Source organism: Brienomyrus brachyistius, chromosome 10, assembly GCF_023856365.1.
Source record: "Brienomyrus brachyistius isolate T26 chromosome 10, BBRACH_0.4, whole genome shotgun sequence".
Lineage (NCBI taxonomy): Eukaryota > Metazoa > Chordata > Actinopteri > Osteoglossiformes > Mormyridae > Brienomyrus > Brienomyrus brachyistius.
Genome location: NC_064542.1, coordinates 27,340,934 through 27,361,818, shown reverse-complemented (window position 1 = coordinate 27,361,818; position 20,885 = coordinate 27,340,934). Strand labels below are relative to the sequence as shown.

The following is a 20,885-nucleotide window of genomic DNA, read 5'->3' as shown; positions in this document are numbered from 1 at the left end:
TTTTAAATTCGCAAATAAATACATAATAACATGAAATATTATATCTTTTTAAAAATCTATGCAGAAATTTAATTCAGGCGCTCAAAAATAGACAAGTTCAGAAGAAGAGGACCCAAACAAAGAAGCCTTATTTTGGTTGGTGTGAAACCCTCATGGCTCCGCCCTATTCTACTTTGAGGACATTTGACTGGTTTACGGTGAGAACGGTCTGTTTTGAACATCGTGGGTTACTATTGGTCAGTACTGTTTAAGACCCGTCTTAGAAGTCGCCAGTTGATGATTCTTTCTGGAACTTCTACAACAGGCGAGTAGATTGAGGTGTGATATTGCCTGAGATTGAGGTGTGATATTGCCTGTGCCAGAGGACATTTTAATAGTAATACACGATTTATTCTTTGAAGCATGGCAATAACAGCAGATCACATTCGCAACAAACTGACAACGGGCGTTGGAGCAGTGCATGTGGTATGTGTGTTTGGTGAATATGCTATATACTGAAACGCCTAACGTCTGACTGGGCTGTAGGTGATGCGGTCAAAATATGGTGTCCATTTGAATATAATGAAACGGTATTTGAAATATCTGGTGAAATATGTGTTTTTAGATAAAAACGCAGTCAGTTTCATCATTTAAAAATGTATGCATAATTATATACATAATTGAGAAATGTCTGCTACAGTATTTTATGGATGTGACTATTGAATGCTAGATAATGAATAATTGTATTTCAACAAAAAAGGAAAATGTAAACGACTAATGGTCGTTTCACAGTGTGTACATTGGTTCCAACATAGGTTGGAAAACACCATTATCACTGAACGGTAGCCACGGTTATTTCGCTAAATATCCCGATTACTTACATTTATTTCAAACTAGAAAGTTAGTCACCTCATGGAAATTTCCAATGCTCGGAATATTTACGTTTTAAGTGCTCTTGTCATACTAATTTCTTTGCAGAATTCACATGGCATGTAACCGTCAGCCACATGCTCTAAAATAAATCATTTATTTTAACCGTTATAGCTAGCTTGATTTATTTTTATTTTATTTTTCTTCCCTCTATATTTTCTGTGTTTTTATATTATAGAATATTTGTTGCTGCCTTGATAAATATGTCATTGATGTTAAAATTACCCTGCATAATTTATGCACAGTGCCAGATTATAAAATTATCCTGTCTAACAGGAAGTGGAAGATACAACTGCGAACAGATGTTCTACCAGCTTTAAGGTACTGGTGGTGTCACCAGAGTTTGAGGGCAAAACACTTTTGCAGAGACAAAGGTAAGGAGGCAAAGAGGGATAAACAGAATAGTCAGTGCAGAGATGACTGAGAAAAAATGGGATGGAGATAAAAGTAAAAAAGCTAATGCAGTTATTCAGAAGGCATGGTGAGGCACGGTGTGATCTGCATCTCAAGGTGTATGTGGATGAAAAAATAATGAGATGAGAAAATATTAACTTGAAGAGAGTGTGCAGAGTGATGAGACGACAAAGGTGTGGGATCTCAGGGGTGCGTACTTGTTGAAGGGCTCATTGGCACGATTGCTTTGCTCTGCCTCGTCACTCAGGATGGTGAACGGCTGCCTGTCCGAAGAGCTGAAGGACATTCATGCCTTTGAGCAGAAGACACTAACACCAGAGCAATGGGAGAAGCACAAAGCTCAGTGATCACCACATACGCATGTCAAACCCATTCAGTCTTAGGGAAAAGGAACTGAAGCTGTCTGGACACAACAATTCCATATCTGCAAGATAAACTCTGTGGGAATTTAAAAGAAATACACCTTATGATGTGATAGTGTACTGTTGTTGTTTTTTACATATATCAAATGTAAAATAAGATTACATTAACATTGTGATTGTATCTTAACTCACAGCATTTCAGTTTTAGAAAGGTGACTGCCTGATCAGACCTTCTACACATCTAGCAGTACTGCTGATTATCCATTATGCTACATGTATCAGCATTCAGAAAGCTGCAGCTTGATATGTGATAGACAAGGGTGTAGATGTGTTTTTGATATTTCTCTAGCTGGAAGGTCGAGACTAAAGGCTAGTGGATACTTAACTTTTCCACATGGTTTTTGGCTGCAGATGATCATGCAGGCAGAAGCTCGTGTTCATGCTACATTTAGCTGGGGATGATATTGTACCAGACCAGGAGAGGGTAGATGTTTTGCAGCAAACGCAGAAAAGCAGAGTAGTGAAATGGGTAAACTTATGAACAGTTCTAAAATTATTAGTCTAGGCCTGGGTGTTATCATAGTACTGAGACATACCACAGGAAACTGAAATCCCTGCAACAAAATTAGCCGAAGCTAATGCTCCAACGCACCGCTTCCTCCTTCTTCCTTCAAATTCTTCAAATTACAGTACAGCTGTTCATTTTAAACTGCAAAACAAAATCTAAAATGTATCAAATCAAATGGATGTACACATTTTCAATTTCGATGTTTCGGTGGTCAAGCTTTATAACACAAACAAGGGAATATCCACAGAATTTTTTTTTATTTTCAGGAAACTTCCTGAATTCTGGAAAGGAATACGGGGAAACATCCATGTGTGTAAAAAATGTATAAAAGAATAAAATCTTAAGTCTAATATACATTTAGAAGACCTTCCTAATCACACCTGACAGAACATTGACATGCCTAGTTCTGTGAGATTAATCACAGCAGTAACATCACATCATTTAATTTGAAAAATCACCAGGTCTGTTCAAGCCCTCAGCTGGAATACCTGCAGCAGGTCCGACTGCCTCTAAATTACCCATAAATCTCTAATTTCTAAAATAGAAAAAAAAAAATCTACAGAATGTTACAAAATCTAGTCGGATATCAAGAGTCGTTCAGCCATGTTGTGGCCTACGGTCAAATCGATGCGTTTTATTTTCCAGAACCAAATGTTTGACAAGCATTTGGAGCTCAACCCAACGGGACCGTGGTTCTGGCGATCCCATACGACCGTTTGCTCCTCCTCTCTCGGTCAAGGCCCACAACTCCACCATTGGCTTGACGCACTGGTGTGCCCACCCCCTCAGTCCACTGAGCCATGTCCCTCCCGCGTGTGTGAGCGCTGGTGGAAGCGGAGCCCCCCACAATTGCGGAAGGTCTTCCCACACTGGCTACAAACGTAGGGCTTTTCGCCGGTATGGATGCGGAAGTGCCTCGTGAGCGCCCCCGAGTGGCGAAACCGCACACCGCACACAGTGCAAGCGTAGGGCCGCTCGCCTGTGTGGATGCGCAGGTGGGTCTTCAGGTTCTCCATGCGGTTGAAATCACGGCCGCACTGGGAGCAGCGGTAGGGGCTGCGGCCCGGCGGATAGGCCTGCCGGCGCCCCCTCCTGGCCGTCGCCTTGCTATGCCGCTGGCTGTGGTGCCGCCGCAGCTCCCCTGGCAGGTGGAATGCTTCCCCACAGATCCGGCAGACGTGAGCCTGGTGAGCACTGCCCACCTGCATGCCGTAATGCTCTTGGGGGACAGGCACCGCCGCTGCATCTGCGGGCTGGTAGGGGTTCGAGAAGGGAGGGGGGAAAAAGCTGTCTGGAGCTGCAGGCTCTGGGTTTGAGACAGGAGGCTCACCTATGGGGAGGGGGGAGTGAACAGGAAAGTACCAAATGGGAACTGGTTAATTAAAAAAACACAAACCAACAAATCTGTGGGAATATATTCACAAACACACTACATCTACATTCCATGTTCCAACAGCTTACCTGGTGCAGAATTTTATTTACAAAAGGTTGGGGCAGCGCGGTGGGTCTACCAGCCCCCCAGGGCTGTAGGTTTGATATCCTCCCATGGCTGTGTGTGTATGTGCAGTGTGCACGACCAAAGATACCCTGTCTGACATTCATTACTTTCACTCTGCCTCAGTACAACTTCACTTGTGTTTACAGAGCTCAGCTTAAAGCGTTCAACTGTGGCCTGTACTACAAAGTGGGGTTACTGGCTTATCGGGGTAACTTGCCGGATTTAAGGCACCGCAGTTTAAATGGACTTCATATGTGTTCACTTACATTTTGCTCAGACCACCTTAAATCCGACAAGTTACCCCGACAAGCCAGTAACCCCGACAAGCCAGTAACCCCGACAAGCCAGTAACCCCGACAAGCCAGTAACCCCGACAAGCCAGTAACCCCGCTTCGTAGTACAGGCCCCTAGACTAGAACCTGTGCATCAGAATCCACGACCCACTGTGACAGGCCAAAGCAGGGGACTGTCCCCAAAGGTGCCCCAGCAGACTCACCCAGGGAGCGGCTGGTGCAGGGAGCAAAGCGCTCCGTTCCACAGCCCGGGTTCAGCTCCAGGGGCTCAGGCCTCCAATCCTCCAGCAGTCTGGACTGCACCAGGGACAGGGTGTCGGGTTCAAACTTATCCCCTGCCACTTCGTCGGAGCCAGACTCGAACACGGGGGCGTTGCCCGGGTCCGACTTCTCCTCCTTCACCTTGACCTGCTTGATTTCGCAAGTATCCATGGCAACAAAGAGAGACGAGGAGGAGGATGAGGAGTTCAGCCTGGCCGCATCGTCCGTGTTCTCCCTGTCCAGCTTCACTGCCACCACCTGGTTCTCAGGCTCCTTGCTTAAACCATTCCCCTTGGTAGCTGACCAGAGAGATGAAAGAGCTTAATCAAGAGCAGGACAATATGCAGTGTTTCAGCAAATCATTTTCACATTTTATGAATGCAAACAGATAAGTAGGTTATTAACTGCGTGTAAAGAGAAGATCAGAAAACCAGTTCTAGAGAGGTACTGAGCTTGCAGGTTCTGCTTTCTCTTTCAAAGTTATAAGCAGTTGATATTGCGAGTTACTTCATACTGTGGTATTGTAAATATTATATTAATGGACATGGAGTGAGTGGAGGGGGGGGAACCAAGACCGTAATTATAATATACCTGAGAGATCGCCCAGGACCTGATTCGCTACTGGGTCTCGTCCTAGCTCCTGGTCCAGAAGGTGAGAGCATACCCGCCCATCCTCCCGGATCTCACTGAAAGACTCGGTGTCTGCAGCCATCGGGCCGTACGGTTCCCGTAGCGACTCGTCCATCGAGTCGGCAGCCCCCTTCGGGGTTGCAGCTTTTATTTTGTCTGCACTCAGTCTGCCGGACTTGGCTGCCTTCGCTTTGCTGGAGATGTGGGGCTTCTGCGCTTGAGCGGCCGTCAGCAGCCGCGCTTCACTCTCATCCCCCAAACTGCACCGCAGGGCGTCCAGCTGCTGCTCGGCCGTCTGCAGGCGCATCTTCAGCGTCTTGTTCTCCCGCAGGGTTTCGTGCATCTGATCGCGCACGTCTCCAAGCGCCTGGCCGACCAGCTTGGTGATCTCCAAAACGGCGATCTCCACGGCCACTTCGAAGGCGCCGTGTATGGTGGCCGCCAGCTCGTCCTGAAAAGAAAGCGACACCTCGCAGTTCATCGGCGACCCCGCAGTCGTATGGCTGCGTGTCGACATGGCCACCTTGCTGCTCCCCTTCTTCTTTATCCCGGGACCGGTCGTTCTGTCAAGGGCCATGTCGTCGCATGACACTTACTTAACCCGGGGCAGCTATCTGCAAACGGGAGATCCGCGATACTTCTAAGGAGCTGGACTTCGGGAGTCCGCTACCTGCATGCTATGTAGAGGTACACGCCGGGCGAAGCGACGCTCCGTGCTCAGCAGCCGAGTAACTCATCAACAGAAGCCGCACGGATACAGATAATCGCCGAATTTGGTCATTGTGTTAACCGCACTTTGTGTAATGGCACGCAGAGCCCCTCTAACTTGGTACTTCTCCGAACTCCCCTGATGCGTCTTAGCCCCATGTAAGTTTTACTGATCTTCACTCATAGCGATCTCTCTCTTTTTTTGCCTCAAAAAGCGCTGAACTTCCCCTTTCCTGTTTACAATCCTGTTGGCCGACTAATGTAATTTACTGGGTAACAGAACTCTTCAATTTAATCCTCAATCTAGACATAGTTTTCCCTTGGTATTAATTTACTGTCAGATTTCTGCTAATACAATTTAAATGTTAAACCCCTATTTATACTGAAAATTAAAGTATCCTACCACGCAATCGCATGTTAAGTGACTTTGGTCCAACTCTGTGATATGTTATAGTTGACCGAGCATTTTCAGCGCATTGGTCCTATGCACTGGAATGACTTTCTTTCACCGGCTTGTATTTTTTCCCGGGCTGGAAATAACTGTGCTTAGAATAGGTTTAGTGGGTAAATGCTGATGTATGCTTTCTAACAAGCGCTACTGAAAGTACGTTGACAATCTTTCATGGTAAATCATGTGTGATCAATACATTTGCCTGGTGCAAGAAGTATTCATGTTATATTTAGTTAAAGTACCAAAATCTGTAAACTGGTATAGTATTTTTACTTTTGTGATTTTGATTTAGCCTTATATTATTTCTGAACCTAGAAATATAATTTCCAAGTGTTATGGACCCTGACTTTGTAAAGCTATATGTTGGCGAAATCCCAACTCTACGATTTTCATCCCTGCAAAACCAGTCAAGGCTTTCTCCCAGGTCCTAGCGCTTCCCATTTCATCGCTCATCGTCCCTTTTTTATTTACCGTAAGGTGTTGCACATAAAGGTGTAATAAGCAAAGACAACGTTTTCGTCCCCACACGAACAGCTTATGACCATTCAGAATAATACATTTAATGTACTCTCACGTAATTAAAACAAAACTGAAGTCGACCAAATTCGGATGGAGACAGTGCCTTCAAAAACTGTCTCCAAGTGTTTTTTTTCCCAAAATGATTCCGTAGAATTCCGAACAACGATTTCAAATAGTTTTAATATTTCTATACTTGAAAATATAAATTAATAAATATCAATCCTATGATGCAGACCAGTAGCACTCTTCTTTTTAACTGGCCTGACCTTTACCAGAGTCTATAAAGGGCAGGTGGAAGTTAAGGAGACGGTGGGAAGTAACTCACACGGGCGTATTTATCATCCCAGCGTGCAGCCACTGGCACTGACAGCCTTTTCTTCAGTCGTAATGTTAATGAGCGCCAGGGGCTGTTTGCCGGGCTGAATTATCAGAACAAGCAGTGCGTCCGCAGCGGGAGAGGAGAGTAGAAGCACAGGAAAGGTTACCTGACCAGCTCTTATAATCGGTGTTTCCCTGTCTTTGGTGCTGTTGATGATAATAGTTGCTATCAGTGTAGGTATGATGACAAAATGGAACTAGAAGGTTCTTTGTAACAAATCCAACTTGCTTCAGTCCTAAAAAAAGCATAAAAACATCACTCTTGCAGCAACCTTTCTAAGACCAAGTTCCAGGGTTTTCTGTAGAGGTAGAGCAGCTCCTTATTCGCCATACCATCTTTGAAAATGTGGCAACAGAACCTAGTGGTGCTGTAAAGGGGGGCACTTAAGATGATCCCATACCCCCCTGAGCAATAAAGGCCCTACAAAATTTGAAACATAATATGATTGGTTTGCTTTCTTTTGGCCCAAAATTTCCATGAAATCCCTGACAGAACTAACTCCAGTTTCCCAGATAATTTGTAGGGCTTTTCTATCTCTGTAGGCAGTCCAATCAAAACCTTCTATTATTAATTTACTAGAATGACTGGAATCTCATTAGAATTGGAAAAGAATTAGTCAATTATTCAATAAAAGGCTTTTCATTGTACCTGGAACTTTTTCCTTTATTGTCTTGACATTTAAAATTTTTGAGCAAGTCTTAGAATGGTAATTTGAAAAACATTCCACACATATCTAAAATCTAAATACATTACATTCAGATTCTGCCCTTTAAGTGGGACACATTAATTTATGGGGGTGGGGGTTTTGAAGCCCAGGAACTGGGCAGGCAGGCCAATTAACATTTGAGTCACTTCTTGTCACGAGCAACTAACAGTGGTGACGATCTCACATTGACACATGCGACATACCGGCACACAGAAGGGCTTAATTGTTGTGGACGTAGAGTTCATCCACTGTCTATTTACAGTTACAAGAGCATCTTAAATTTAAATGAACAGCCCATCTGTTTATTCAGGCAGGTGATGGGCACTGCCACAGCTCCCAGGACCCCATTCTCATGGTTCCATATTATTTCCTCTCAAAATCAGTCATCATGACATCACTGCCTTTTTCTTGATGACAGATTCACATCCTCATCATCACTTTTCACACTCATCCCACCCCCGCAATCCCTCCCAACCAATCAGGTCTGCTCATTTGCCAGCAAGAGGAGTATATATAGCAAAAGAACCGGCTGCACACAGCCGAACCCAGTGTTGAGGAGTTCACTGTATCTTTTGACCATTTTCATCGCATCAGATACGCAGGTCACCACAGGGAGAAGATGTGGCGCTTTCAGCTACAGGTGCTGCTTGTGACTCTCTTCACATCGATCCTACCGGTCAATGGGGCCCCACAGAGAGACGCCCTAGACGATATGCCACAAGCAGAAGTCACTGGAGACAGTCAGGTGAGAGGGCTTTCTGACCGATAGGAACGACGACTGATGAAGTCCTTGTAAATCCTGAGACCTCAGAATGATCATCTGCGTTATCAATGGCAGCTTGACTAAGCTTCGTTAGTGTGTCCGTCCATTACTCTCGAACCGCAGCTCTGCTATATAGCTGAATGCTACAGAATGCTGTGGAAATATTGGTCCTGTCGTTCAATATGTAGAGAATAGCACTTTAGATCCAGCCTGATTTTGTGGCAAAACTTGTAAGATTCTTTTATATCCCAACATGAGTGTATATACAGGTACTGAGTGTCTATCGGGTATTTTGTTGAGTGGAAGTTGTGTGTGATGTAGAAAATCTGTACATTATATATTTGTCATATGAGGATTTCTCATTACATCGCAGTCGTTAGGCTCTCTCTGAATCTGATTCCCAATTTGCTAATGGATGCCACAGCACACCAGCTTAAATTCTGAAAACCCAAGCTTCTGGCTTAGGTATGCAAAGTTATACTTGTAACCTAGTAGCAGAACTTTTAATAGGTTTATATAAATATCAATATACTTAAAATACCTTTCTGGGCTTCTTCACTGTTATCATTGTCCGCTATAAATCTGCCAGCCCAGAAAACCAATGTGATCCAGTGTTTGATTCGTTGTTTTGCGTTATTAGGCAAAAAAGACATATTTTTTATCCTTGTTCATTTTCAGGATTTATCCCACATGCTGTTGCTGGACATTTTATCCAGCGTAATGACTCAGGTGGATAACGAGGTCGTGCCTGGGATGAAGGAACTGGAGTTTCAGCGGAAAGCGGTACGTCAGTTGCCGCTGTCGCAGCGAGAGCGCAAAGCTGGCTGTCGGAACTTCTTCTGGAAGACGTACACCTCATGTTAATCTGCGATACGATGTAACCCGTGTCTCAATTCATGACCGGTTTGAGTCTGGTATGTTACCTGTTTGAGATGTATAAGCTATTGTAAGCAGCATGTTTTAATACACAACAAGGTTTGCCTAACTTCACTGGTGCAGAGATCTTTCTATTCATCTTTGTGCTCAGTCTTCTCCCATTTAAATAACTGCTCTTTATTGATCTATAGCTGATGGCATCTTTAGGTCAGTTCCCTTTCTCTCTAAAAAAAAAAAAAAAAAAAAGATAAAAGGAAAAATGCATCCAAGCTGGAAGTGAGTCATAAAAGAGAGACTGTAATCGAACACAACCAATTGCAAAGAATGACCATCACTAACCACTACTGTACAATGAAGAGAACTTTTTTTTCCAGTTTAAAATCTGCTTCAAAACCAGGAGCAGTATCTAATCCGTGGTGGCACAGTCAAGCTGAAAGACAACAAAGCCATGTAGACGTGCAGTTCATTCCGGAGAGCGAGGGAGTATTCAAGAAAATGAGGAATCCATGAACGAACTGAAGACACTGCATAAAAATTAATGGCTTTATTGGGAGGTTCCTACAATCAACTTAAGCCAAAGCTAAAGACAATTGCCTCAAACAGCCTGCAGTTATGGTTAAGGTCCTTCATGTGGGAACAAACACATGCCCTCAGCATGACAACTACCAAATTAGGCCCACGAGACACAATCCATGGGTGAGAGAGCACCTTCTGGAAGGTGCCGGGGAACAGGCACACCTCAAGAACCGGTGGACAATCCTACACTGTTAGGCGCTACTCTACACTCCCCATTGAAAGGTAGGGCTTTGCTGGTGCACAACACCCAGTCAGTATGGGAACGGTAAAAAAAAACACCACAGTACTGGAGAAACCTAACAAAACTAACTCCACTAAAACATGTAGACTCGTGTAAAACACGTAGCTCAAAATAATGTCCTTAATGAAAAAAAAAAAATGCAATTAATTATCTCAATGATATCGATGTGAAATATTCCAGGGCACAGAAGGTTCAGACGTCTTCCCTGAGCTTCCAGTCAACATTTTTTCCATCGGCAGAGTCGAAGAAACGATTTCTATTACATCATCACTCCAGTCCAGAACAGGCATCTCCGAAGCACAGACCTCTGTAAACCTCACATCTGCCCCAGGATTAAACAAAACAAACAAAAACTATGCAAAATGCAGCAACAGACTCCAACAAGTCAACAAAAAAAATGAAACCTTTCAGCTCTATGCGACTTATAAAACTGGAAAAAAAAAACACACATTTACATGACTGAGCAATCAAAGGAAAACCTTCATATTCTACATTTCTAAATGTAGAAAACAAGGATCTCAGTTACACCAAGTTGTTCTCAGTGCTCAGTAAGTGCTCCTCGCCCACTAGATTCCACTGAAAAGCTTTGATAAACAAAAAAAAAGCATTAAAAAAAAAACCAGTAACATTTCACACTCCAGGAGAGAGATTCAGCCCAAATTCAGGACTAAGAAGCCATATAACTCACATGGACGGGAAAAACAAAAACCATGAATGTTGGGCTCAGAGGACATTGTCCATTATTAGCAGCCCCCCCCCCCTTCAGGTGTTTCTGTGACTTTATTCCAACAGCAGACAGTACCCTATCCCATAAGCCGCGGGAGCCACCTTTACAGTAACACGACCGGGGACAGTGACAGGATGCACACTTAACGTCTAAAACCTGGACACCTCTCCACATACAGCACGGGAACTTTTGCTCCTTCATGAAAAATCCTTTCCATGCTGTACCCAAGATCTATTACGTCGCTCAAAATATTAGCTCTGGTCTTCTACCTGTGCGGACACTGATTATCTATGAAACAGCTGCTTGAGTGTGGCTGCAAATTTGTATGTGAAATGGGTCTTACTGAGAGATTTCAGTGCCTCCTGCTGGCTGCAGAATAAGTCCTGGATATACAAACCAGAAGGGCCACTGCAAGGCAGCCGGAGGTGATGACCAGGCTCTTGTGGAATAGCTGTGCCTCACAATGACTGAGATGGTCTGGTGCCCACGCATGTCTTTGCAGCCCAGTTAAACAAACATCTGGGTCATGCTCGGTCAGCAGGGGGCGCCGTTTTCTCCCGGGCAGGAAGGTTAAATCAGACTGAAACGGGGGCGTCGGGACACCACTAGCAGTCGGTGGAGATTTTGGCAGACAGGTCCTGGATCCGGCGGGCGCTGCAGCTCTTGCACAAGATGTGACCGTCCAGCGGGTAGCAGCCCCGCCCCTCCCCCTCCGACGACAGGAGCAGGCCACATTCCTGGGGGGGAGGTGGGAAAATCAGCCAAAAGTCACTGTCCCCCTGCCTTTTTTATCCTGCTTCTAGTCAAATCAGGAAGCTGTGACCTGACCTGGTAACACTATCATTACCCCTCATGAAACACATACTAGTACTATCACACTATTATGCAGTGAATTATCCTGCGTAATGATAATAAAGGCTAATAAACTATAAAAAAAAAAAAAAAAAATCATTGATATAATTTAGGGGCCTGCTGACAAACACATATTACAGAATTTAAATCTCACGTCTACCCTGGGGTCAAATTGACCCCCCAAAGGAACATGTTAGGTGACATGTTAACATAAGTATTGTAGGAGCGCGTTACAGATAAACCATACCCTTGTCGCTCAGCCACACTTGTGGGTTTAAAAATAAAGTTTCCCAGTTTTTTTTTTGACGCACGCCCACTCTTGGAGAGAGAGCATTCAGGCTGCCAGGCAGTCGGGGAGACCCTCACTGACTGACTCAGACCCCATCCTGTACGTCCCAGGGCTCATGCACTCACTCACCTCACACATGTAGCAGCTGACGTGGAAACTACGGTCCAGAGCTACGATCCTCACGGTCTCTTCCTGGCCAGGCTCCGGCATGATGGCCTGACCGCACACTGAGCACCGCGGGGCGAACTTCCTGCAGCAGGCAGGAAAGCGGACACACGTACATGGAAGCGCTGAAGGGTTACATCACATCCAACCCAGCACCGCCTCCTAACCCTAACCTGTGGAAGTCCTCAATGCAGTGGATCTGCGACGTGGCATCCACAGTGAAGGGCACGCCGTCCAGGCAGCAGCCGCACACCACGCAGGTGAAGCAGCGCGGGTGGTACGCCTTGCCCATGGCGCGCAGCATGCGGTCCAGGATGGGCTGGGAGCACTTGGTGCAGCGCTCCAGTGTGCTCTGCAGACACGGGGGGGACGGGAGCGGAACAGGCCGTTATCCGCCATATCATGTTCTGAAGAACACTTCACGGTGATAGACAGCCAATGGCAGGCCAGGATTCTCATCGTAAATAACGAGACAGAGGAAACGAAACGATGCCACTGGGATACAGATAAACATCCGTCTGCATATGGGGGGGGGGGGGGGGGGGGGACTAGTAATGGCCAAAGGAGGCTTCATGAATCACTTGCTGTATTTTTTAAACCCCATCAGATGGTGCTCTCTGTTCAAAAGAGGGTTCAAAGCAGGCCTCAAAAGTAAGCCAAGAGCACCATCTAGTGGGGTCAAAAAATACAGCAGACGGTTCATGAAGCGTCATTTGGCCGTCACTAGGGAATAATAACCGAGGTAAAACAACAAGACTGAACACAAGATGGCTTATGCAGCAAGCAGACAGATAGGCGCCCCCAAGAGGGAAAAGCTGGAATATGTATATAAAGGTATATAGAGGGATACCAATGAGACACCACCCCAGCAAAAAGGTTTGGAAAGTGAAACAGCCTTTAAACACAGAATGAACCTGGAAGAGTCCAAATTACAATGGGGGGAGACTGAAAAGCATGTTAATGTGGGGAAAACCACGAAGGGGAGGGGGTACTCACGATATAGCAGCTTTCGCAGTAGCTCTTCTTGTCCAGCGCGTAGAAGGGCTGCCCGCGCAGGCGGGTGTGGCATGTGATGCAGGTGAAGCAGTCGACGTGGAAGACCTGCTCCATAGCCACACAGCCGCTGCCGTCGCCCAGCACGTTGTTGCCGCATCGTGCACAGCGTCCTGAGTATGACCCCAAGAGGATGCAAGCGTGTCATCGACCCCGCCACAAATCCGAACCCATGCTATTCAATCCTCTATTAGTAACCAGGGGGCTCACGTGGGGCATACCAAAATACTCCTCAGTGTGGGGGTGGTTCATGTCGTACACCAGTTTCTTAGTCAACCTCTCCAGCTCCTCTTCTGGCCTTGGTACAGCCCCCTAGTGGTTGGAGGTAAAAGCTGTCAAAAATGGACTATAGCTCTATACTGCATGAAAATGTTCTTACATTTGTTTTTAGGCTGGTGCATAGCTGATATAAGTGGTATGTTAAACCTCACCTTGCCAGCGGGGTAGGTGGGGCCGTGGCTGGGGGTTGGGGGCTGTACGTCAGTGCTCCTCTTTGGCAGAGATCCCTGGCTGGACCGGGGGCCTGTACCAACAGCACCCCCTTTGTAGACACCCCCAGCCTCTTGTTCCCGGGATGAGATGGGGTACCAAGGTGCCTGTCCTGGGGTAGCTTCAGGGTAGGAGTGTGGGGTGTCCTGTGGCCGAGGCGGAGGGGGGGGCATAGGCCTGCTCGGCGTGCTGGCCCGGCTGTGAGTAGGTCACCGGCTGCGCTGTCCTGACCTGTACGCTGAAGCGAGGGCCCATGGGGGTAGAGGCAGTGCTGTAGGAGGCCGGCACGGGCTGGGGGTACTGCCTTGGTGGGGGGGAGTAGGGGTACTCCTGCTGGGGGCCAGCAACCGGGGCTTCCCCGGCATACGGAGACCCCAGATGGTACGGGGAGGGGGAATATGGGGCATATCCCACGGAGGACCGGCCCAGGGGGGGCGTAGCAGTCTGGGTCACAGGCTTGTATCGCTCCACCGGGAGGTGCTTAGTGTAAGGCACGTTGTCATACACCTGAAACAATCACATTTCATTTTTTAACCAATAATTTTTATCCAAAGTGTCTTGTGTGTGAGAAAGCAGAGTCAGCCGGTCCCTGGAGTTAAGGGCCTCACTCAGGAGCCCAAAAGTGACATCACTCTGCCGACACTGGGACGTGAACCAGCAACCTTCCGATCACAGGCATGGCAGCCTAACCCGCTGAGCTACACAGCGCCCCAAAATGGGCCAAACAGGAGACTGAGGCAGGGAAAGGACTTGCATGCCAGGCATGTCGAGTGTCTGGATCACATGACAACATACATGCAGAAGAAAAATACCGAAACAGCTGTTCACAGAGATCAGCAGCTAAACACGTGTTCAGACCCAGCAGAATGGCGACACATCCATGTTAGGGGCCATTTTCATTCTCATTTCCTAAACATTACTAAGACAGATAAACATAACATAAAAATTCACGAGTTTTATATAAATGAAGAAAAAGACGTAATTCAAACATAATTATAATATAATCGATCCTTTATTGTCCCCGCGTCTGTTTACGGGTCCCTCAGCATGCTCTTTCTATAGTAAGCTGTCCGCGAAGGTCAGCCACCCGTAGCGGCGCCCAGGGAGCTGGGGGTTAAGGGCCTTGCTCAAAGACCCGCAGACATACTGAGGCTGGGTTTGAACCGGCGACCTTCTGGTTACAGGCACACAGGCTCAGCCCACTGAGCCACACGCTGCAAAAAGCTATATTACGAACTTATAGACAATCAACTTACTGCCACTGACAGAATCTCACACACACATAAATACAAGGGAAAGAAATGAACCCTAACCGCTCACCTGTGTTCTGGAGTTCTGGGGGTGACTGTCCAGGTCTGCTAGCATGCAGGTCAACGAGTCGATCTCTGCATCGATGCTGGCGAGGTGTCCTCCGGGCTTGTCTGGGCCTCGGTTCTGCAACGGTAAGCAAAAAGCCTTCAACCCATATTTGACTACCTGATGATGCAGCTTTGCAGAAGAGCACGGCGAAAGGCAGCGGACACTCGGAACATCTCACCATGTTTTTGGACTGCAGACTTAAGAGAAACCCAGGCGATGCAGTGAGAACTCCACAGACAGCGAGCCGGGGGTGGGATTCAAGCCAGAGCCGCCACACCGCCCCTTACACCTTCCAATTTTACACTCCAGAGATCATTACTCGCTGAGCCGCCCCCATTTTTACAACCCAGTGCTACCTACAATCTGTCACTCCGTCTTCAGGAAGCTCTCCGGCGCCGAACTGCACTCATCATGCAATGAATCACTCCTCTCCTCTCCTCTCACTGCCGCAATCGCTCCCCTTCCCTGACAGGCTGGACGTTTTTGCTGACATCGGCAGGCAGGCAATTCCTGGATTCACATCTCATCTGTCAGACCGTTAACCAGTTTGACTGGATGCCACTCGGGAGAGTGAAAGGTTCTGAGGTCGTAATCACGGTAAATCAACAGAATAGGCATGTTATATGTATATCTCATACAGATAAGGTCAGAAAACACCTATAAAGGATTCGGAATAACGATCCACACCTCCATTATCTCTAGACAAGATCACCCTGGTGTTCGGCTACCTGACTGCACTGCCGCCTCCCTTGCGACTCCCGAGCCAGACTCAGCCACTGATTAAGGAGCCCCCCCTGCTACCTTGTCCCTGTCCTGGATACCTCAAAGCCCATCTGACAACCTCTGCAATCGGCTCCCCCCCTCCCTGCTCACCGGGCGCCCATCACATCGCTGCGCCGCAGGACTGTCAGCGGAGGCAGAAAATTCCTGGATCACAGGATGACGTAACCCGCCCCCAATTCAAACGGATGCCATATTTAAGTCTCGACTCATGCCTAGGGGATGATCCGTTAACTGTTCCGAGCCCCTTTTTCGGAGTTGACCTTCTCTGTTCACCCTGCAACTGCCTACATATGCCGCCTTGTTCCTCAGGATCTTCTGTACTGCGTGTGGTGCTTTCTTCTCTGAAGAAGGCCCTACAAGTATGTATTAGCAAAAATTACATCCCCAAGTTGTGATTAGTCTTCTCAGACCTGCTCAGGACTACGCGATCATACACCAGAGCCGAGCAGCCGGTCATCGACAGCATCTACAGCGAGAGTCCAGCATAGCTATAGGGCTTCCAACGCCCGTAACCCTTATCTCCTGCCAGGACCATGATTCTGTTCTCAAGCTAATTGTTCATTACACGCAACACCCTGCGTGTCCTTTTTTAAATAAAATGATTATTCAGGTGTTTACTGACTTTCAGTTCCTTCCGGGAAAAAAACCCTGCAGCGTGTCCAAGTAACACACTTTGTAATAAGCGCGCAGAAATTCACTGTTACAAATAAACCCCCCCCCCCCTCCAGAATTCCATTGGCAAACTAATGGCAGCGAGGTGCCAACCTGCGAGCTGTACGGGCCCACGTGCGGATTCCAGGGGGATCGGTCCTCTTTGGAGCCATAATAGTGGTCGCTGGACTTGGGCGAGAGCGGGCGGAAGCCAGGCGACCCGGAATCCTCAGGGAATGTCGTGACCCCTGGAAACACAGACACATGGATGCTTCAATGTAAACAAATGTATAAACGCATTCTGCTTGAAGTACAGATGTTTTGTTATACATCGAAGTTTCACATTTATTCGTCCATCCATCTATCATCTATTCCCACTTGTCCAGTGCAGGGTTACCAGATCTAGAGCCCATCCCAGAGGCTATGGGCATAAGGCAGGGAATAACCCAGGACGGGGCGCCAACCCGACGCAGGGCTTGAAGTATTATGCATAACGTAAGACGAAGTGATTCGATTCATGCGTTTAAGGGCCTCAGTAAGTGCATTTAACTCGAGCTAAATGGAGGTACGAAGGCTGTCTGACCCACCACGCATCATCCAGGTCCTACCTGAGGGTCCCACAGCCATGAACCTGGCGCCCATTCCACCGGCGCTGCCGTTCTGGTCGTAGGCTCCGTACCTGGGCCGGCTTTCCCCGGCTACCTTCTGAGGGGGTCTGTAAAAGCCAGAGCCAGCCTGTGACACGTGAGGGCCGGGTCTCTCCGGACTTCCCATGGTCTTGGGTGGCAGCCAGGTCGGACCGGACATCTCGGAATTCTGCCAGGCAGGAATTCAGTGAAGTTTGTCAGCCGACATGATGATACTTACTGAAGGCCAACCTTGGGACGTTCCTAAGCAGCCAAAGCTAACCCCCCTCCCCCCGGTCAACCTGACAACGACACTCCGAAAACATTAAACCTCCATGAGACAGTATGAACCTAACCCAGAAGTCTCCGGGTCCGCGATGACTCCATCCAATCCTGAGTTCTCTTAAATGTCCCTCCTTACCTACATTTTCCAGCCAACAGGTGTTCTGCTCAGGAACATGGAATGTACCATCCATCATTAGGGTTAGGAGTGGCTGTGTGCCACTGTTTGGAAATGACCCCCCCACCCCCCACTCTTACCTGGTAACCCAAAGACAGTCCCATAGTGCCTGGTCTGATGGCAGCATTGCTATGGACCGGCCCAGTGATGCATCGAAAGCATCCTTCCTACTGGCCTGACGACACCACACACCAGCATGACAGAGGCGGGAGAAGCAGGGTCTTATTATAACAGGTTACCAGGGGAGATAGAGACATCACATTTTGGGTTTCCTATGGCAACCTGTGCCAGTACACAGCCAATAATAGTGTTGTCCTTTATAATCGGGATAAGGGTGGGGGAGTTGTTTTGATAGACCAGGGGAATTCTAGCAGTCGGACAAACCCGATTTCCACTCCGTCCCACAGTCAGACAAGGGCATGTCTGCAAACTGGTACACACACAAGATGACATACAACAGACACCGCACCTCCCTCACACACAATAGCGAGTGTTTTAGGAACTCATGCTGACCCCAACAGTGCAGTCCGTCACCAAAACACGAAATTGTGTAACGTTCTCCCACACAGCTCTCTAGGCAAACAGTTGGTGACGTCTAACATCACAAATCATAACATCGAGACTCCCCCCCTGCAGCATTACCGCACCGAAAAAAAACGTTTAAAATTAGGCTCAGCTGCTCGCAGCACGTAATGATGTAAACATTAATATCAGGACATGCTTCATTGGTAATTTGATCAAATCTGAGAATATCGTTTTCATTTTCTCCATCTCGTTTCTGCATGCAATAAAACCACAGGATCTTAAATAGGAGTCACAGCGCTTCCATTACATTCATATGCCGCAAAGACTAAAAATCATGTCAAGGTTAACCGTTCGCCAACTTTTAAATTCAGGCTGATTTGGCATTCGTGCCGATTAATGGAGACAGTCGGACAATCGGGGGTGTCGGTGGAGGCGCAGTACGTGCAGATACCCACACCGTGCAAACTTCAGTCTCAAACGGACTAAGTGCATATACGCGAATCCGTGGATCGGCGGGCCCGGGAAGTGATCGCAGAGCCGGCCGAGCCTAAAGGCGCCGGGAGACGGCCGATCGAAGGCATCCACGCCTCGGGTTATCAAAGCGACCGACGCAACGATGGCTGACGGACGCGGACATTATGATTTAGCGGGAGGCAACTTTGTCAAGAGTGACTCCTGCGGGTGCTTCTTAGGTTTGCTAGCCTGTGCAAAACAGGGACGGGATCGTGTAAAGTCAGCAATTAACTCCAAAGTGGATAGTTGCATCACTCCAAAGCAGCACCGACAACATAACTGACGCGCCGGGGAGATGAGTTGTTGCAGATAAGTTGTTATACATAATCTAGAAAGTCCAGCTACAGTCGCAACACTCTTTCTGTACCTTTTAAATGCTGAAGTGCCCCTTTTCGCTACAGTCTCCTCGTGCTCACGTTTCTCATCTGCAAAAAGAAACACACCGGTAATGCAGCAGTGATCGATACCAGATCAGGTTAACTGTTCCCTAACATTAACTTGGGAAGTAGGGAACCAGCCTTGCACAGCCTGACATGCAACATCACGACTTTATTTAAGCACGCCAGACTGGATGACCAAGTTTGGCTGTTTGACGTCCGATTTTTGAAATTATATAGACCGGGAAATCAAGCCCCAAAATGATGAATACTGGTTGACTGTGTTTACTCAGTTTTGCCCGAAAATTTCCTGCTTGCCGCCACATTTACGTTTGAGTATCTCGCACAATCCTCCAGCACTTGTTGCGCTCGGCCAGACGTGCGAATTCCACTTGTCAATCCTTCCCTGGTTTCGCTCCCAGCCAGCACTGAACTCTCAAAACAAACTTTTCGCAGTTTGTCGGGCTTCCCTTTTTCCGCCACTGTCTTCCCTAACCCTCCCGTCTTTTCTCGGGGATTCTGCCTTTTTCCACAGGCCCGCGCCCTCGTCATCGCATTCCTGGCGCGTGACGTAGGCGGCCGCGTGCCGTGGGAGGCCGCGTGTGTCTCTCCCACACTGGCTGCTGGCGGTGTGATGGATGGACGGATGGAGGAATGAACCGATGGATGATTCGATGGATTCCTGGACAAATATGGATGCCGCGCTGGCGCAGTGCTTAAAATATCCGCACAAACTATTTTTCACAAGACCTTAATAGAACCAGGGGCGCAACTGACGCATGTATGTTACTTTTTAATAGGATTGTCCTACTTCTCTAACAATTACATGCAACAATTTTCTAAAATTGAATTTTTTTTTCCAAATATTAACTTTTAATATATGGGAAATATTTATTTAGGTACATCCACCCATTTTCCATAACTGTTTATCCAGGACAGGATTGCATGGAGCACAGGCTATGTGGCCCAGGACCTCCTGGACAAGATGATAGTCCATTACAGGGCATATACTCACAGAGAATTTGCATTTTTGAAATGTCAAGGAATCCAGGGGAACTGCAGGGAACACATAACATTGGCAGACTGTGCCCACTCCACCCTCGGGAGGGGGGAGTAGGATGTAGGATAGGAGTCAAATCCCCACCCTGGTTTGAGGCCTATTCTCAATTGTCTGGGCCGATTTGTAAAGGTAACAGATTGTGAAAGGTGAATGATAATAAGCCAGGAAATGCACTGGACAAACCGTGATAAGCTATATTGGTGATACTGGATTTCTTATCCGAGGCTGACGTATTTACCTAGACGGGGGAGATCGCAGGGCCAGATAAACGGGCTGTTCAGTAACCAGGGATTCCCCCCCACTGCCAACCCCCAGCTGGGTATCGGACCGCCTCTGACTGCCTTTCTGCTTCTAGGAAACAGAGCATGCAGGTCTTCTTGGAAGCATGGCTGCTGCTTGCAGGCAGAGGTGCTCCTGGAACAGCAGGCCGCCATCCCAGCAGGCCGCCATCCCAGCAGGCCGTCATCCCAGCAGGCCGCCATCCCAGCAGGCCACCATCCCAGCAGGCCATCATCACAGCAGGCCATCATCACAAACCAAGCATTTATCCACTAGGGTTCAGTAAATGATTTATTTCAAATAAGCCATGGTAGGGCAAAGCGGGCAGAGTCAAAAAACATAAATAAAGTAAACAAGTGTTATCTGTAAGTAGTACTACCTTTAATAACTGTACTATTATTTCATGCATTGTTTGACTCTATAATATTGCTCCCTGTGTTCATTTGCACCGATGCTGTAGAACAAAGAATCGTTCTGCTGTTGTGATCTTACAGATATGTGCTTCGGGACCATCTGCCCGTGC

The 20,885-nt window shown here is 47.3% G+C and overlaps 4 protein-coding genes across 5 annotated transcripts; 2 read left to right on the top strand and 2 right to left on the bottom strand.

Annotated features, from left to right (window-relative positions):
• The first annotated feature begins 335 nt into the window (after positions 1–335).
• zgc:112271 (uncharacterized protein LOC553698 homolog) lies at positions 336–1,842 on the top strand. The gene is made up of 3 exons (XM_049029442.1): positions 336–465; positions 1,186–1,283; positions 1,571–1,842. The coding sequence occupies exons 1-3, from the start codon at positions 403–405 to the stop codon at positions 1,668–1,670; spliced, it is 261 nt and encodes an 86-aa protein (XP_048885399.1). The 5' UTR covers positions 336–402; the 3' UTR covers positions 1,671–1,842.
• A 651-nt stretch (positions 1,843–2,493) lies between these two features.
• On the bottom strand, positions 2,494–5,907 carry LOC125751008 (gastrula zinc finger protein 5-1-like). The gene is made up of 3 exons (XM_049029433.1): positions 4,897–5,907; positions 4,248–4,604; positions 2,494–3,583 (listed from the first exon to the last, which is right to left on the bottom strand). Exons 1-3 carry the CDS (start codon positions 5,510–5,512, stop codon positions 3,039–3,041), a joined length of 1,518 nt encoding a protein of 505 aa, XP_048885390.1. The 5' UTR covers positions 5,513–5,907; the 3' UTR covers positions 2,494–3,038.
• Positions 5,908–6,139: 232 nt separating this feature from the next.
• Positions 6,140–9,423, top strand: sst5 (somatostatin 5). Of its 2 annotated transcripts, XM_049029441.1 has the most exons (3): positions 6,140–6,247; positions 8,293–8,443; positions 9,140–9,423. In XM_049029441.1, the coding sequence occupies exons 2-3, from the start codon at positions 8,318–8,320 to the stop codon at positions 9,323–9,325; spliced, it is 312 nt and encodes a 103-aa protein (XP_048885398.1). In that variant the 5' UTR covers positions 6,140–6,247; positions 8,293–8,317; the 3' UTR covers positions 9,326–9,423. The 2 variants fall into 2 exon arrangements, with proteins under 2 accessions (XP_048885398.1, XP_048885397.1); XM_049029440.1 differs by lacking the exon at positions 6,140–6,247 and having other exon boundaries at positions 8,238–8,443.
• Positions 9,424–9,866: 443 nt separating this feature from the next.
• trip6 (thyroid hormone receptor interactor 6) lies at positions 9,867–19,655 on the bottom strand. Its single transcript, XM_049029430.1, is given in 12 exon segments — positions 9,867–11,618; positions 12,152–12,272; positions 12,361–12,539; positions 13,184–13,353; positions 13,462–13,552; positions 13,672–13,891; positions 13,893–14,236; positions 15,050–15,163; positions 16,637–16,770; positions 17,131–17,338; positions 19,014–19,071; positions 19,354–19,655. Coding segments are annotated over 10 exon segments (1,704 nt in total). The 5' UTR covers positions 17,330–17,338; positions 19,014–19,071; positions 19,354–19,655; the 3' UTR covers positions 9,867–11,486.
• Between the last annotated feature and the right edge of the window lie 1,230 nt (positions 19,656–20,885).

What these genes read in the sequence shown, in the direction of transcription:
- zgc:112271 (XM_049029442.1), top strand. Translation starts at nt 403, where the DNA reads ATGGCAATAACAGCAGATCACATTCGCAACAAACTGACAACGGGCGTT. An exon ending in GCGTTGGAGCAGTGCATGTG is followed by an intron (nt 466 to 1,185) that starts GTATGTGTGTTT and finishes CCTGTCTAACAG; the next exon opens with GAAGTGGAAGATACAACTGC. An exon ending in ACACTTTTGCAGAGACAAAG is followed by an intron (nt 1,284 to 1,570) that starts GTAAGGAGGCAA and finishes CTCGTCACTCAG; the next exon opens with GATGGTGAACGGCTGCCTGT.
- sst5 (XM_049029441.1), top strand. Translation starts at nt 8,318, where the DNA reads ATGTGGCGCTTTCAGCTACAGGTGCTGCTTGTGACTCTCTTCACATCG. An exon ending in AAGTCACTGGAGACAGTCAG is followed by an intron (nt 8,444 to 9,139) that starts GTGAGAGGGCTT and finishes GTTCATTTTCAG; the next exon opens with GATTTATCCCACATGCTGTT.
- LOC125751008 (XM_049029433.1), bottom strand. Translation starts at nt 5,512, where the DNA reads ATGGCCCTTGACAGAACGACCGGTCCCGGGATAAAGAAGAAGGGGAGC. An exon ending in GGTCCTGGGCGATCTCTCAG is followed by an intron (nt 4,605 to 4,896) that starts GTATATTATAAT and finishes CTCTCTGGTCAG; the next exon opens with CTACCAAGGGGAATGGTTTA. An exon ending in CTGCACCAGCCGCTCCCTGG is followed by an intron (nt 3,584 to 4,247) that starts GTGAGTCTGCTG and finishes CCCTCCCCATAG; the next exon opens with GTGAGCCTCCTGTCTCAAAC.